Source organism: Neovison vison, chromosome 1 (genome assembly GCF_020171115.1).
Source record: "Neovison vison isolate M4711 chromosome 1, ASM_NN_V1, whole genome shotgun sequence".
Classification (NCBI taxonomy): domain Eukaryota; kingdom Metazoa; phylum Chordata; class Mammalia; order Carnivora; family Mustelidae; genus Neogale; species Neogale vison.
Window position 1 is genome coordinate 169,468,432 of NC_058091.1, and position 15,511 is coordinate 169,483,942.

Consider the following 15,511-nt stretch of genomic DNA (forward strand, 5'->3'; position numbering starts at 1 on the left):
CATGAGGCTTTTTTGTTGTTGTTGTTTTAATATTGGTGGGGAAGAAGCACTATGAACTGATTTTAGGTATTCTGACAATTCCTCATGCTGGGTCCTATCTTCATATCATTCTTACTCTGTCGGTCCCATCCTCCCCCTGAGTCCCCTCTGTGACCAATGGAAACTCTGTACATCATGGTCATAAATCTTAGTAAACACCCTTTTTTTCTATATGATTAATGGAACTGCACCTAATCCCGTACCAAGGCACAGAGATATATAGGCCAAATGATACAATCTTTTGTCCCTTTTAATTAGTTTATGCAACCCTCTGTTTGAAGCCTTAAACTTGCTGTTCGAGAAAAGTCAGTTTGATACATAGAATGTAGCCATTACTTACAGTGTTTGAATTATTCTAGAACCTTATATCTAATTGGATGCTGGCAACAATCGTGATATTTGGGGAGGCATCGATGTCATCTTTCAGCTAAATTTATGAAAGTATTGATGTCCTGTGATTACACTCCCTTGAAGAATTTCATTCATAAGGAGGAATCAAACTCTTCATTCAATTCAGCCGCATATAGTGACTAGCAGAAGCCTATAGAACGTGCTATGAAGTGAAAATAAATGTATGATTGATTTTGTGCTTGCGTTGAATTTTCACACCAGAGTTGACTAACTTAATTTGGAAGCTTTCTTTGTTAATTTCAAAGTCAGCTCATTAGAATCGTTTTTAATGGCCATGCGCCCCACACAATTCTTGCATTAGCTACTCAGCTACCATGAGCTTTGTAACTAAGCAAGTTTTGTTGAACTGCCAAAAATCAGGACAGAGTATAAACATAAAATACTGGCTCCACTTTGTAGCTATTCAAATTCTACTCCTGACCGAGACTATTGAAAAATAAAATTTCTGACCGTACTCTTTATCTTATGTGGAGAGCTGTGGGCCAAATAGCAACCTGTGCTTCCCCCACCTCCTTCCCCTTTTGGATCTCTTTACTTGCACGTACAAAAAATTAAAATTGTTTAACCCATGTCCAAAAGATATCCTAAAATGAATTATTCACTCCATGGCATTGAAAACGCGTGCATACACAGTCCTAGGACAAGGTACCTGGTGAGCAACTTTAGGGCAGCTGCCGAGTAGAGTATCAAGAAATTGGATCCAGCTGAGAATTCCAATTACCTAATGAAGGTGATCTGTTTACGCTCTAATTTCTTGGTCTAATTCACTATAATCCCTATCATAAAAATCATGCATTTAAATTACGATTTACAATGGAAACAAATATTTAGCTGGCTAGTTCCTTTCCTGTCCTTTTCGGGGAGCCTGGAATTTCCACGTACAAAGAAATACGAAGGAGACGCACTCAAGATAGAGCAGTAACAATCCCTACCGCTTTGTGTTGGTATATCCCCTAAGAGAAAAGCACATTGCGGGAAATTCGTGAGCCTCAAACTGCCATTTTTATCGGTTTATTAGAAAGTAAAGAATTACACCTGACTCTAGCAAAACTCCAGCACCCGCCCGGGAGTGGACACTCAGCCGGGGTTTTCATTGTTAATAATTTCTGTAACGAACGGTGGCGACTCGGCCCGCGCCAGGCCCCTCTCCCACCCGCAGTCGGGGCACGGCCGAGGAGAAGCCCGGGGTTTGCGCATCTGTGACCCGCCTCTGCTTTGTGTCTGTGCTTTGCAGGTGGGGAGGAGGAAGAGGAACAGAGGAGGCGCTGGCGGCCGGCGGTCGCTGAGCAGCCCCCAGACCCTCGAGCAAGCCGCCTCTCCACCGCCGGAGAAGCCCGCGGACCTACCCACTGGGGCGGCCAGAGGGCCTGAGCGCCCGAGCCCGGGGACCCGGCGGCCGGGGGCGCCAGCCCCTCATGTTCCGCAGAAGGCGCAAATGTGAGTCGGCGGTAGCTGGGAAAGCCCTCCGCCCCCGCCAGGGGGACCCGGGAAGCCCGCGCGGGCTCCTCCCGCGGACGGTGGGGATCCCCTCCTCCGGCCCCGCCCCCATCCTCCCCCGGCCCGGGTGCCGAGGCGGTTAACCCTCCCCGCGCCGCGGCGCACTCAGGCCGGAGCGCGGCGCAGCCAATCCCGACTCCCGGGCGCCGGAGCCCAGCGACTGGGGAAGATCGGGGCGCGGGGCTGGCTCTGAACTCGAGGCGACCAAACCGGGGCTCAGGCCCCGAGGTTCTCCCCAAGCCCCGCTGCACTGGCGAAGCCAGCCGCCAAACTTTTTCTTTCCAAAGCGGGTGCCCCCGCAGTTCTTTGGCGGGCAGCCGGCGGCCCACTCTCCGCGGGACGATCAGGGAGAGGTGGGCGTGCAGCGAGGGGGCCGCTGTTCTGCAGCCCTACGAGGCGTGCACGCGGGCGGACAAATGGCAGGGGTTCCGCACTGTCCCCGCGCCTGACCCACGGCTGGGGTGGCCCAACGTGCTGCAGTGCCCGGCGCAGGTGATCTAGACTGCGCGTCCGGCACGAGCTAGGGGGGCGGCGGCGAGGGGGGCAGGGAGGGAGGGACGCCCCTTTCTTCTCGCCCCTTCCCCCGCAGCCCGGCTGCACAGTCTGGGGGCTCCCCATCCCCGGTGGTGCTCCCCGGCGCTCCCCATCAGCAGGTGGGGCCCCCAGCCCTCACCCTGCCCTGGCCTGCGCACCCCCAGGGTTCTCATCCTGCAGATTCCCTCCTCCCCATCCCTCTCTCTCACACACTCTCCCCTAAGCCGCGCGCGCCGCAAACTCGGTCTCGGTCCCCGCAGGTGATGTCATGCCCATTGTTTTGGTGCGCCCAACCAATCGGACTCGCCGCCTGGATTCTACCGGAGCCGGCATGGGCCCTTCCTCGCACCAGCAGCAGGAGTCCCCGCTCCCGACCATAACGCATTGCGCAGGGTGCACCACCGCCTGGTCTCCCTGCAGCTTTAACAGCCCTGACATGGAAACCCCATTGCAGTTCCAGCGCGGCTTCTTCTCGGAGCAGCCGCCGCCGCCGCCGCGCTCCTCACACCTGCATTGCCAGCAGCAGCAACAGAGCCAGGACAAGCCGTGCCCGCCCTTCGCGTCCCTCCCGCACCCTCAGCACCACCCGCACCTCGCGCACCAGCCGCCGGGCAGCGGCGGCAGCAGCCCATGCCTCCCGTGCAACAGCTGCGCCCCCTCCGGAGCCCCGGCGGCGGGGGCGGGGGCGGGGGATAACCTGTCCCTGCTGCTCCGCACCTCCTCGCCCGGCGGCGCCTTCCGGACCCGCACCTCCTCGCCGCTGTCGGGCTCGTCGTGCTGCTGCTGCTGCTCGTCGCGCCGGGGCAGCCAGCTCAATGTGAGCGAGCTGACGCCGTCCAGCCATGCCAGTGCGCTCCGGCAGCAGTACACGCAGCAGCCGGCGTCCGCCTCCCAGTACCACCAGTGCCACAGCCTGCAGCCCGCCGCCAGCCCCACGGGCAGCCTCGGCAGCCTGGGCTCCGGGCCCCCGCTCTCGCACCACCACCACCACCCGCACCCGGCGCACCACCAGCACCACCAGCCCCAGGCGCGCCGCGAGAGCAACCCCTTCACCGAAATAGCCATGAGCAGCTGCAGGTACAACGGGGGCGTCATGCGGCCGCTCAGCAACTTGAGCGCGTCCCGCCGGAACCTGCACGAGATGGACTCGGAGGCGCAGCCCTTACAGCCCCCCGCGTCGGTCGGAGGAGGTGGCGGCGCGTCCTCCCCGTCTGCAGCCGCCGCCGCGGCCGCCGCTTCGTCCTCAGCCCCGGAGATCGTGGTGTCTAAGCCGGAGCACAACAACTCCAATAACCTGGCGCTCTACGGAGCCGGCGGCAGCGGCAGCGCTGGAGGCGGCGGCGGCGGTGGCGGCAGCGGGCATGGCAGCAGCAGTGGCACCAAGTCCAGCAAAAAGAAGAACCAGAACATCGGCTACAAGCTGGGCCACCGGCGCGCCCTGTTCGAGAAGCGCAAGCGGCTCAGCGACTACGCGCTCATCTTCGGCATGTTCGGCATCGTGGTCATGGTCATCGAGACCGAGCTGTCGTGGGGCGCCTACGACAAGGTAGGCGCTGCAGCCGCTTGCCCAGCCTTCCGGGGCCGCGGGGGCCGGACGCCGGGTGGTTGGGATGGGCCCTGGTGGGAAATTCTTGCCGGCCAGCCCCGAGCCTCCTCGGGACGGTAGCAGGTGCCCGCCGGGACGGCGAGCATGGCTCGGACGCGCTGTCCTGATCCTCCAGGCAACTCTACAGAGAGAGAGCCTTTCTGCGCGCAGCCAAAGTTCTGGAGTCAGTGAGTGCCCCAGCGACTTCAGGCACATTAAATAAATGTTTCCAGGAGTCAGTAGGGGAAAGCAAGCCCTGTCGCTTTGCAGGTGCTCGCGATTTAGGAGGCCCCTTTCAACCCAGAGCGCTTAAACTCAGGGATAACTTCCTCTGGGTTTCGAGAGCCAGGATCTGCGCTGGCATATGTCATGGCGCGGACCCTCTCCCTAGGCATCCACCTGCCCTCCTCTCCTCACTTCCCTTAGAGGCCAAGTGCTGACGGATCCCACAGCCAACACAGGTGCTCCCCTCATCCCCATCCTCCTCCTCTGGGAGTTCATATTCTGGGGCTGGGGGTGGTAGGGGGCCCTGGAAGGTTGTTCAGAGTGCTAGTTTCTTAAAAGTGCTTCTGTCTGACTGTGTTGCAGGCGTCGCTGTATTCCTTAGCTCTGAAATGCCTTATCAGTCTCTCCACAATCATCTTGCTTGGGCTGATCATCGTGTACCACGCCAGGGAAATACAGGTAACTTAGACTCCGCTATTTATGAATGACCCAAAGCGCGGCCGCCGGCCTGGAGAAGCGCAAGGCAGTTTTTTCCAAACCCTCGTGTCCTTGCTTGAGGTTACAGAAGACACACGCTGTAGTCTTGCTACAGCGCCTGACCTGTTCTTTCAAGAAGTTCAAAACAAAACAGCCCAGCACGTAAACAGGCTGGGTTGTACTTGTTAAGCCCTTAAGATATTCCCCTCTCTTCTTCAGGTCGATCTAGTTCTCCAAATTTCCTTAAGGCCAGTTAGGTAGTAGGCTTCAGCCTTGGGGTAAGCGGGAATTCTTGCGTGATAGGCAGGGGGGTGCGTCATTATGGAAGATAGTGTCCCTCTCTATGTATCTTCTTCTGTAATGTAGCAAAAGAAGAAAATAGGCTCCTGATATTCCTAGCTAATATATGTAAATGAGACATGAGAAAAATCCAAACTCTTTGTCTTCAGCCATTAAAGAAAAAAAAAAAAGTCTGCCCTAAGGTTAGAATACAAATTCTGTGTATGTGGTGGTTTGGTAGATTTTTTTTTAGCTGCAATCATTACATTGCCCTTTAAAAAAAAAATGTCATTTAAGAGCAAAGGCCACTGCCCTGGTGAGCAGTCTTATTAGGAAATGTTTTGTTTAAATGCAGCCAGGAACTCTATTGTCGAATTTGGCTATTACTGACAATTTCAGAATACTTGTATAAAATTCACTGGTCATCTTCGGAGTTGTTTAGTTTGCTGTAGCTTTCAGTCCAAGGAATATTAAGGGTTGTGAATTAAAAGAACTAGGCTTTTCAAAAATGAAGTAAGGTTGGGATTTGCCAGTTTAGAATTTACACTAATATGTATTTTCTGATTTTTTTGTTGGGGGGAACAATTGTTGACTATTTGTTGGAACTTTTAAGCCCTTCAATTTAGGGTGCTTTCCATTTAGGACGCCTTTAAATTTAAAACATCGTATAGAAATTACCACTTAAATAATTTAATATTAATTATGTTAAGCCAATGTGAGGTTAGTCATTAGCAAGCTCACACCAAATATGGAAGAAACCAATTTTTAACTATGGTGCAAGCCAAACAAAGATGCCCATGACCCCAAAGGAGCAGGGAGAATGAAGTAAGACTTCGTCTTCCTTTCACATTTGCAAAGACTTTGAACGGTGTCATTCCAAAGGGAGAAAGTGAGCGAATGAGAATTAAAAAGAGTGAGACCATTTAGAGGTAAGTCACCAAACTGCATTAGCGAAACCAGGAGAATGCATCCTAGAACTCTAACATCTTAATAGTTTACAGGGAGGTCTGTTGTAATTCGGGGTTTTGTGATCCTGGGCTTCTGAGATTCTCTGAAACATTCTTAAGTGATACCACAACGTGGCATACCCATAATGAGTGCATCTTCTCATTTTGACTTCCAAGAGCAGACACTTAGAGCTGGGAGGAACAAAGCAGAATGAATAGTCTTCTGACTCTGTTTACAGACGGGGAGCCCGAAGTCAGAATAGGGGAGTAGCTTGCCAGATGGCACAGCTAAACAGGGCAGAGTGGGCCCAGGCCCTCTCCTCCAGCTTCTAGTCCAGATAGCTTCCTGCTGTGCTCGGTTACTTGCTAGAGGCCCAGAAATATGGGCATTTTTTGGGTCCGTGATTTCTTTCTACACATTTAGTTTACAAATAGGTTGAATTTTAAAGGTCATTGTAAAATCTCAGGTATTTTTTAAAAACCAGGTAACTTAAAACAACTTGTTTTGTTTTGTTTTGTTTTGCTTGGCAACTGGAGTGGTTTTCCTTCATTTAATTGGAAAGAGAACTTGCTGGTGTTTTCATTGAGCATTAGCTTTCGTTCCTGTCTATTCCTTCTGAAAAGCGCAGAGCTAAACAAGCATTTGCCGAGGAGACATTGGGTGATAGTCCCATCGAGGGCAAAGCATCTTCCTGAAGACACTGACTTCTTAAGAATTATTGGAAGGTCCTTTGAAATAACTTACAGGAATTTGTAAGGAGTAACCAAGTGTTAGGTTTTTTTTTTTTTTAAGATTTTATTTATTTATTTGACACAGAGAGATCACAAATAGGCAGAGAGGCAGGCAGAGAGAGAGGGGGAAGCAGGCTCCCCACCAAGCAGAGAGCCCCATGTGGGACTTGATCCCCGGACCTTAGGATCATGACCTGAGCTAAAGGCAGAGGCTTAACCCACTGAGCCACCCAAGCACCCTTAGGTATTATTAAAACTTTTTTGATACCACGTTAGAACTCTTGAAACTTCTAGAAACTAATAAAAATACAAGAACTCCTATTTTTTTTACAGATTTTTCACGGTTGGAATTGCACTTGCTGGCTCATTTTGAGGACTATTTCTGTTGCACAAATGCATAGGTATTTTGATGGAAAGTTACTTAGCATGGGTGACAGAAGTGAGGATATGTGCTGCTCCCCTAAAGCTTACAAGCCCTGTGAATTTCTCTACCCTTGGGGTGACGTAAATATCCCAGAATGTTAGATTTGCAAAACTGAGTTTATTTTACATGATACATAATTTCTGTTGAACCAGCCGCACTTAAATTTCAAAACTGATGCTTGGGTAGTATCATTCAGTTGTTTTGGTTGTAGCATTTTCTCTCCGTGTTTTCCCTAGGGGGATTTCTTTCCCAAGCTGAAGCTCCAAATGCTTATCTGAGATGCTTTTACAAAAGTCAAAAGTGGAAGAGGGCCAGATAAACTTGAGGACCCTGAACTAGAAGTCAGGCACCAGAAAAATCTGTATTAATTTATGCAGATATTAGAGTCAGCCGTGTTGGCAGAAGAGTTGACCTTGAATCCCAAGTGCACAGGCTTGTGTATCTGTGGAAAATGAAACATTGTGCCTCCCCACCTTTTCAACTTATTGATGTCACTGATGTAGGTATATTTCTTTCCTAAGTTTTAAGCGAGAAGTCACTTCTCAGTTTACTATTAACAATTCCAAACATCCTGAGTAGCTGTGAGTGGAAGAACTAAGTATTGCCAACCAGAGCCTGTCTTTGGAGGTAGCATGTCATCTAACATGACATGTTTTTTTGTTTTTTCTTTTTCCCCTTTTTCTGTTTAGCCTACCAGCATGGTGATTGGGTAGCGAGAGCTAGCTAAGTGTGGCTTTCTGGTACATGATAGGATGTGTTAAGTGTCTTAGCCAAGGTCCTGGCACTCTGTCCCCCGGAATGGCTTAACGAAGCTTGGGGAGGCCCTGACATTTCCATGGAGAACCTTGGAAAGCAAGTCGGTGTGACCTTTTATAAAATGTTTATACACACTCTGGCAAAATAAGACAGTTCAGGTGAGTCATGGTCGGAAGTGCCTGAATTAAAATAGGGCCATGAGGAGGCTTTGAAAGAACAGAACTCAGTACATTGCAGCCTTGGTGTCCTTTTTCAGGACCACAGACAGCTCAATGCACCAGGCTTTACTCTGCATTTCACTAATTACTTGAATGCCCCACCCCCAACCAAAACTGAAGTCTCTGTATGTTTGCGTCACAACACTTATACAAAATCAGATTTAGTGGGAGCAGTTTTTCGGCTCAGTAGATGTTAGAGTTTTTTCCAGTAGACATTTGGCTTTACTTTCTATATCCATCAGTAAAGCCAAAGCAATGACAAGAAAAATAAGCAAGAACAAAAACCCATCCGTGAATGAAGGATGAGTAAGGAAAAAAACTTCAGTAAATGCCTAGGTATCGTGGTCTTCCTACGAAGGAAGAGCACTCTGGGGATTGTTTTTATATGATTTGGAAAGGTCACTCGATACTAAATAAGTGGCTTTTTCTTCTCATGTCTCGGATCAAATAATAGGAAAAACAGAATCATAATGTTCTCTCACTTTCCTTTTTGCCACCCCTCCTTCTCTGTGAGATTGGGAATATGTCTTGGATGGGGCAAGTACACAGTCAAATACTCTTTAAGATCTTCAACATCAGAAAATCTGAAGCTAGATTTCCCTTCCATCTTGTCAATTTTTCATGCGGAAGCAATTTCAGTTGACATCGTTGTGTAGTATTTTGAGAGAGACAAATACAGGATTCTAAATGGGGAAAGAAAGCCCCTTGGACCTTGATCTTCCCAGTTCTCATGGGATTTGGAAGAAGGGCTGGTACATACTTTAAAGTTAAACACGTTTTTGTTTGATTTTGTCTTGGGAACAATATAATTACGTAATACTGAGCGTCAGAGGAAACGCTGGTTATTCTTTGGTATCTCTTGCAATGGGCAAATTCCTTCTCTTTCCAGTTAGCTTTTCAGCGATGGAGGACATCAATCTAAAAGTGCAAGAACAGAAATTAAACTTTCTCTTTACTCATGCGTCTAGGCCACACAAAGGAAGGAGTGAGTGAGGGAGGGCAAGGGCCTTGGCAACATCTGAAGGCTCTGATTGGCGTGGAGTGGAAAGGCACCCACTTAGTAAGACTCTGGTTTGTCTGTGGAACCTGGGAAAGGATGCTCAACTTTCCCACTCCTACAGAAAGCAAATAGATGCTTCCAGACTGTGCAGATAATACGGCATCTAGCTATTATTCTTATGGATACAGTTACAATACATATAGTAAGAACAAGCAGTACGGAAGAGTTTCAAAGAAACACAATAGTCGCGTTCTCTGTCCTATCCGACCTTTGCCTGAGGGGCATCTGCTTTGAAGTTTCTCGTAGACTCTTCTGGAGTTTTCAGAATTGAACCTTTAGATGTGTTTAGACACAGACAAACCTGGCTTGTGTTCGCTGATAGATCTTGGAGGTTTTTCCTCCTCAGCACATAGAGAGACCTATCTCATTTTCTTTTAGCACCTGCATAAAGCCTATTTTATGGATGGGCTGCGGTTAACTCATAGGCATTTCGAGTGTTCTAGATTTTTGCTATTATAAGCAGTACTACCAGTGAACGTTCTCGTGTACTCGTTTTAAGCGACTCATTAGAGTACATGTCTGTGGTAACTATCCAGCAGCCAGATCACTGAATCCAAAGGCGATTTTGTTTTCAGTGGAAAGGTGTGGCCCATCAGCCCTTCCAGAAGAGTTCACATTTCCCGTGTCCCCACACATTATCCCTCCACAGCACTGTTAACCCCGGATATTATTTTTAAAAAGGAATTTTAAACAACTTTGGCTTTCTGAAGTCTAAAAAAGTTGATTTGCCTGAAAAAAAATTTTTTTGGAGAAAAAAAATGAAGGAAAAATCTCATGAGCTCATAGGCTTATTTGCAACAACCTGTGATATCTGGGAGTGCCTTTTCGATCCGCTGACAAATTTAATGGCCTCTGGACAGAGGCCACCAGATGCCCATCATTGCCACACTTGAGGGTTTTTTGTTTTGTTTTGTTTTGTTTTTTAAACCTCAAAAACTGTAGAGATGGAGGAAGCTGGAAATTTAGAAGGAGGGTATCTTCAGTTGGTCTTTAGGTCTCTGCTCTTATCAGCGAGATAGATGAGAATTGTGGGTTAGCTGTGAGACTCCAGAAGATGGGGATGTGGGAAATTTGCCTGAATGGCCTTGGTGGTTAGCTCCATGGCTGATAGGTCGGTGGCCAGTGGCTCCGACATTGGTTGTAATGGGACTCTCAGTCGCTTTGACTTCGCGTCAACACTGTAGTAACGAAATCACTCAGGACTAATTTTCCCTGCCTGCCCGTGTGAAGATCTCTGCATTATTAATGGGTGTGACGCTAAATAAAGTGACCCTGGTGTGTTTACAGAGCAGCATCGCAAATGAGTGGAAGGGTGCAACTTCAGGTTTCCCGCAAATGGGTTTCCTTGGTCTGCCCCAGCGTGTTTCTGGGCCACGTTTCAGGCAGCGTGGAAAGAAGGGCACCGTGGGCTGTTATCGTCCCGGACCATATCTGGCGGGGCACGCAGAGGGAGCCTGTATTGATTCCACCCCAGGAAGTTACTTATGGTCAGGTTATAAAGCAGTTTTATGGGGCTACTTGAGAATGAATTTCCATACAAGAAAAAAATAATAGGATGTCTGCTACTTTGGGAGTCTATTTTTACCCTGAAACTCCTTACATATGCTATTTATGAAACTAGAAAGTGCGTGGAGGGAATGATCTGGCCCAGTATCCCACCCAGCCTGGGAAATCCCTTTATGTCATCTCAGATAAAAGTGGTCACCCACTTTTCTGCTTGAACCCTCTTCCCACGATTGGCAGACAGTCCCCCTGTCCGAGGCTCTCTGTTCCAAGGCCAACTCTTATTTTTAGGAAGATTTTCTTTACGTTGAGGTAAAGCCTGGTTTTATTTCTTCCACACTCAACATTTTCACAGTTTTTGAGCTTTGCAGTTAGGATGGAGAAGAAGATGGGAAGGTCCCTGGCTTCTTGTAACTGACATTCCAAGGATGCAGGGTTCAGGAGAGAGGCAGACTTTAAGCAACACAGTCCCAGGAAGTTATGGTCAATGTTATGAGGGGATAGAAAGGACTGAGCTAGAAAATACTTGTAGGTATGGGGGAGGGGTGGTTTCACATCAGACCGGTACTCAGGAGCATTGTCCAAGGATTTGACTTTGCAACTGAGACCTATAAGAAAAGACATTGTCAGCAACTGGCAGAGTCTGTGGGAACAATTTGTGCTCAGGCCTTGTGACCCAGAGGAGGTTCCTGTACTCAAACAAATGAGAGAAAACTGATGTGGACCAAGCCGGGGAAGAACAGGAGATTGGTCCTGGGCAGACCGAGAGAGGATGCGGGACTCTGATATTGAAGGGTCTTGAGGCCATGATAAGGATTTGGGAATTTCCTTTTCTTCCCCCCCCATCCCTTGACAAAGGATAGGGTAGGGAAGTCATTAAAGAGTTGATTTGATTTAGAGCATGGAAGAGTCACGATCCAACATACTGTTTGGGCAGAACTTTTGCTGGTGTTCTGAGAAGACTGACAAGGAAGGTCTTGACCAGCCCCATTGTAGAGAAAAGTGATGCTCATTTGGCTGGGTTAACAGCGGTGGGGACGTGGAGAGGTCTGACTTGAGACCCATGTTGGAGGTAGAGCAGACTTCCTAGCATGGGACGGGATGTGACAGGTGAGGCCAAGGGAGGTCACAGAGATGGATCCAGGGGTTCCAGCTGAAGCAGTGGCGTATATGGAGCTGAGAGGGGAAGACCCACAGTGGAGGACGTGGATGCAAGGGTTTGCATTGGCAGAATCCATTGGAGAGGTTTCTGATTATAAAGGGGAAGCTTAGGGTTCAGAGGAAGAGTCTAATGGAGATTTAAATGGGTGCCTTTAGCATAGAGGCTGTTTAAATCCACAGGAATTGATAAAGTCGTTGAGTGAGAATAAAGATGAGAAGAACGCCAAAAGTTGATCAGCCCGGGACATCTAGGGGTTATGTAAAGGAGGAATAAAAGAGATGGGATGAATTATCCCCACTGTGGAGATGGGCACTGTTGTAAGGGGGGCTCAGTGCTATGTATCCCATGCAGTGAAGCCTGTTAAAACAGGGTAGAGGAGTGCCTTTCGGATTGGACCAATTGAAGGTCATTGCTGACTTTGAGGCACAGTTTCAGTGGAGAGAGAACAACAGAAGATAGACTGCAGTTTCTAATATAGCAGAATAAATTGATCTCCCGCCCCCTTCGCAGAATCACAGAGCGAACACTGAAACATTGGTTAGTTCCCCTTAAATGCCCTCCTAATTAAATAGTCCTAGTTTCTTTGAATGTTCCTGATCAGACTTATAATGTCCCTGATGGTATTCATCTGTCCTTAACTGTTTTTGCTGAATTCCCTTTTCCAACTAGAAAGTTAGAAACGTACCCAAGACTTTCAGATGGGATTCTTACTTCCTTTCATCAAAGATGCATACCGGAAACTCACTGTTACTGGTCTAAAATGGTCATTGCTTCATGCGAACTGTTGCCATATAAGACTTGTAAAAATTTTTATTGAACTAAGTGTATGGCTTCACATTTACTGACCCTTTCGGTAGCATCTGGGTTTCAGCCTGTCTGAGTTATTTGACTCATAATCCCAGTGCTTACTTGACAAACACTTGTTTAGGTACAGAAAATGCTGTGTACGGACTCATTAGTAGAGTTGTTCTGTTGGCAATACCCAAATTAGCACATAATTCTGTTCCACAAATGTGATCAATATTAGTGGCCCTACCTGGTTTGCACACAGGCCATTGACACGTTTAACGCTTCTCTCAGGCTCCTGGCTAAGCCGTGAGTCTAGAAAATGGACCTTGGGAACCTGTGTGCACAGCCTGGGTTCAAGGGCCACGGTCAGAGCTCAGAAGTAGGGCGTTTTTTTGCTCTGAGACATCTGCTCATTCATGATATTTGGTACAGCCTTTCAAGTAATGACAACTCTGTGAACCCTGACTATCAGCCAGCCCACGTTCCTCTACCAGAATGTCACGAGGACTGTCATATCCCTCACTGAATCCCCGTGTTCTGTGAGAACTGTAATCTTGTGATCTCCCCGTCTGTTAGCAATATCCAAGACGGAAAAAAGACTGATGTACTTGTTATCTTAAGCATTGTGGTGTAGGCTTCGTGACCAGATGCCTTTCCTCTTAAAAATTTCAGTTAGTAACGCTTCACATTAGAAAATTGGTAAAACCTGGAAAACACAGGAAGGAATCTTAGTGTTGTCTCAACACCCAGGGATAATAATTATTTGGTTTTAATGTATTTACACCACAAAGTAAGTGGACATGGTATTTGCTATGTATCTGTAGAAAGAAATTTGGAATTCTTTTTCGTGTGATTTTGGGTTGATTTCCCCAGGCCATTACACATTCTTCTTCTTTTTTAAAAGATTTTATTTATTTATTTATATTTATATATTTTTTTAATTTTTTAAAATTATTTTCAGCATAACAGTATTCATTGTTTTTTTTTAACCACACCCAGTGATCCATGCAATCCGTGCCCTCTATAATACCCACCACCTGGTACCCCGACCTCCCACCCCCTGCCCCTTCAAAACCCTCAGATTGGAAGGGGAGGTGAACCACGAGAGATGATGGACTCTGAAAAGATTTTATTTATTTACTTGAGAGAGAGTATGTAGGAGAGAGAGGGAGAGCATGAGCAGGGGAAGAGGCAGAGGGAGAGGGAGAAAAAGATTCCCGGCAGAGCAGAGAGCCCAATGCTGGGCTTGATCCCAGGACCCTGAGATCATGACCTGAGCTGAAAGGGATGCTTAACCGACTGAGCCACCCAGGTTCCTACCAGTAAACATTCTTAATAGATCCAATTTCCCCCCCATCCTATGGCTGTAATCAATTTAATCCTTTCCCTTATTTTAGACACTTAAGAAGTAAAAACCAAACAAACAAACAAACAAACAAAACTATTACAATTTTCTTTTAAGATTTTACTTTTAAGTAGTCTCTACAGCCAAGCTTGGGGATCAAACTTACTCCCCCTACTGAGCCAGCCAAGTGCCCTTAAAATCCTTTCTATAATGAGTACTATCTCAGATGAGACTTTGGGAGCCTCTCTGATGATTTCTTGAGGAAAAATTGCCAAGAGGGATGTTACGGAGGTCAAGAATATTATTTAAGACATTTGTCAGTTTTTCCAATAGTCCCTCCAAAGTTTATATCAGGCCTTTCATTTTTAAAGTGGTTACAGACAACCACATTTAGTGTTTTCTGGAGTGTCTTGGTTTCATTTACTGGTTAGTATTTTGATGACTGTACTACCTCGTGAGTCTGGGACTTTCCTTCTCTGTCATTGGCCTTGTCTTCTTGTGTCCCCATGATCTTGGTTTCTAAATTGCTAGCTAACCAGGTTTGTAAAGGATATCCCTGTTTAACAATTAACGTTGATGTAGAAAGAGTGTGAGCGCCTCTATTGGCAGATAACTTGTCCCCAAATATTCCCAGGGTTTGTTTTTTTTTTTTTTAAATTATAAGAAGCTGTAAAAAATCATAATTTCTGAAGTTTTTCTCTGTGAACTTTCCCGCTGAGCAGAGGAGCCATCAGACTCTCCTTTGGGTTGTTTACTGTGTGTTCTGCAGCATTGCCTCGTGGCTTTGTGCACTCGCCTCTGGGGCCATTGTGTCTGGGCTCATACCCAGCTCTGTCACTAATTAGCTGTGTGACCTTGGACAAGTTACTGCATCTCTCTGTACTTCAGTATCCTTGTCTCTAAAATGGGGAATCTAGAATGTCTCTCATCATGTTGTTAGGAGGATTATAGGAGGTAATATATATATATTTATATATACATTATATATTTATATATTTTTTATGTTTATATATATTTTATAAATTTGTATGTATTATATATAATTATATAGTTTTACATATGTGAAAATATATAAATACATATCATGCATATAAATATATATATAAAGATATATATATATATATATATATATATATAAATGTATATAAATACATATATACCTATGTAAAGCACTTGGAACCCTGACTGGCCTATGGTGAGGGCAATGTAGGTGTCAGCTTCGGATTATTATTAAGTGTTTTGGAGTTAGTTGGGGTGAAGGGAAGGAATTAGAGCCTAGCCTCTCTTGGGCTTTAGAAAACAGTGATTTCTTTTTTTTTTCCCCCTCTTTTTTACAAGTATTATGGATGGGAACGGAAAAAAAAATGGTTGGCATTTGAATGGTGTTTATTAGTTTAACAATCTAGAATGTGTCTGTGTCTGTGTGTTCATGTTTTTTTAAAAAATTAAAGTTATGATTATCTACTGAGGGCAGCATATATATATATATTGTTTTGTTTTGTTTTGTTTTTTTGTTTAACTGAGTTAT

General features: G+C 46.6%; 1 protein-coding gene across 1 annotated transcript in view; it reads left to right on the top strand.

The window, feature by feature from the left end:
• Positions 1-1,865: 1,865 nt before the first annotated feature.
• KCNN2 (potassium calcium-activated channel subfamily N member 2) overlaps positions 1,866-15,511 on the top strand; it is a 148,597-nt gene continuing 134,951 nt past the window's right edge. The window contains exons 1-3 of the mRNA XM_044263021.1: positions 1,866-1,887; positions 2,742-4,027; positions 4,655-4,750. Of these exons, the coding sequence (XP_044118956.1) occupies positions 1,866-1,887; positions 2,742-4,027; positions 4,655-4,750 (1,404 nt within the window). The remainder of the gene's footprint in view (positions 1,888-2,741; positions 4,028-4,654; positions 4,751-15,511) is intronic.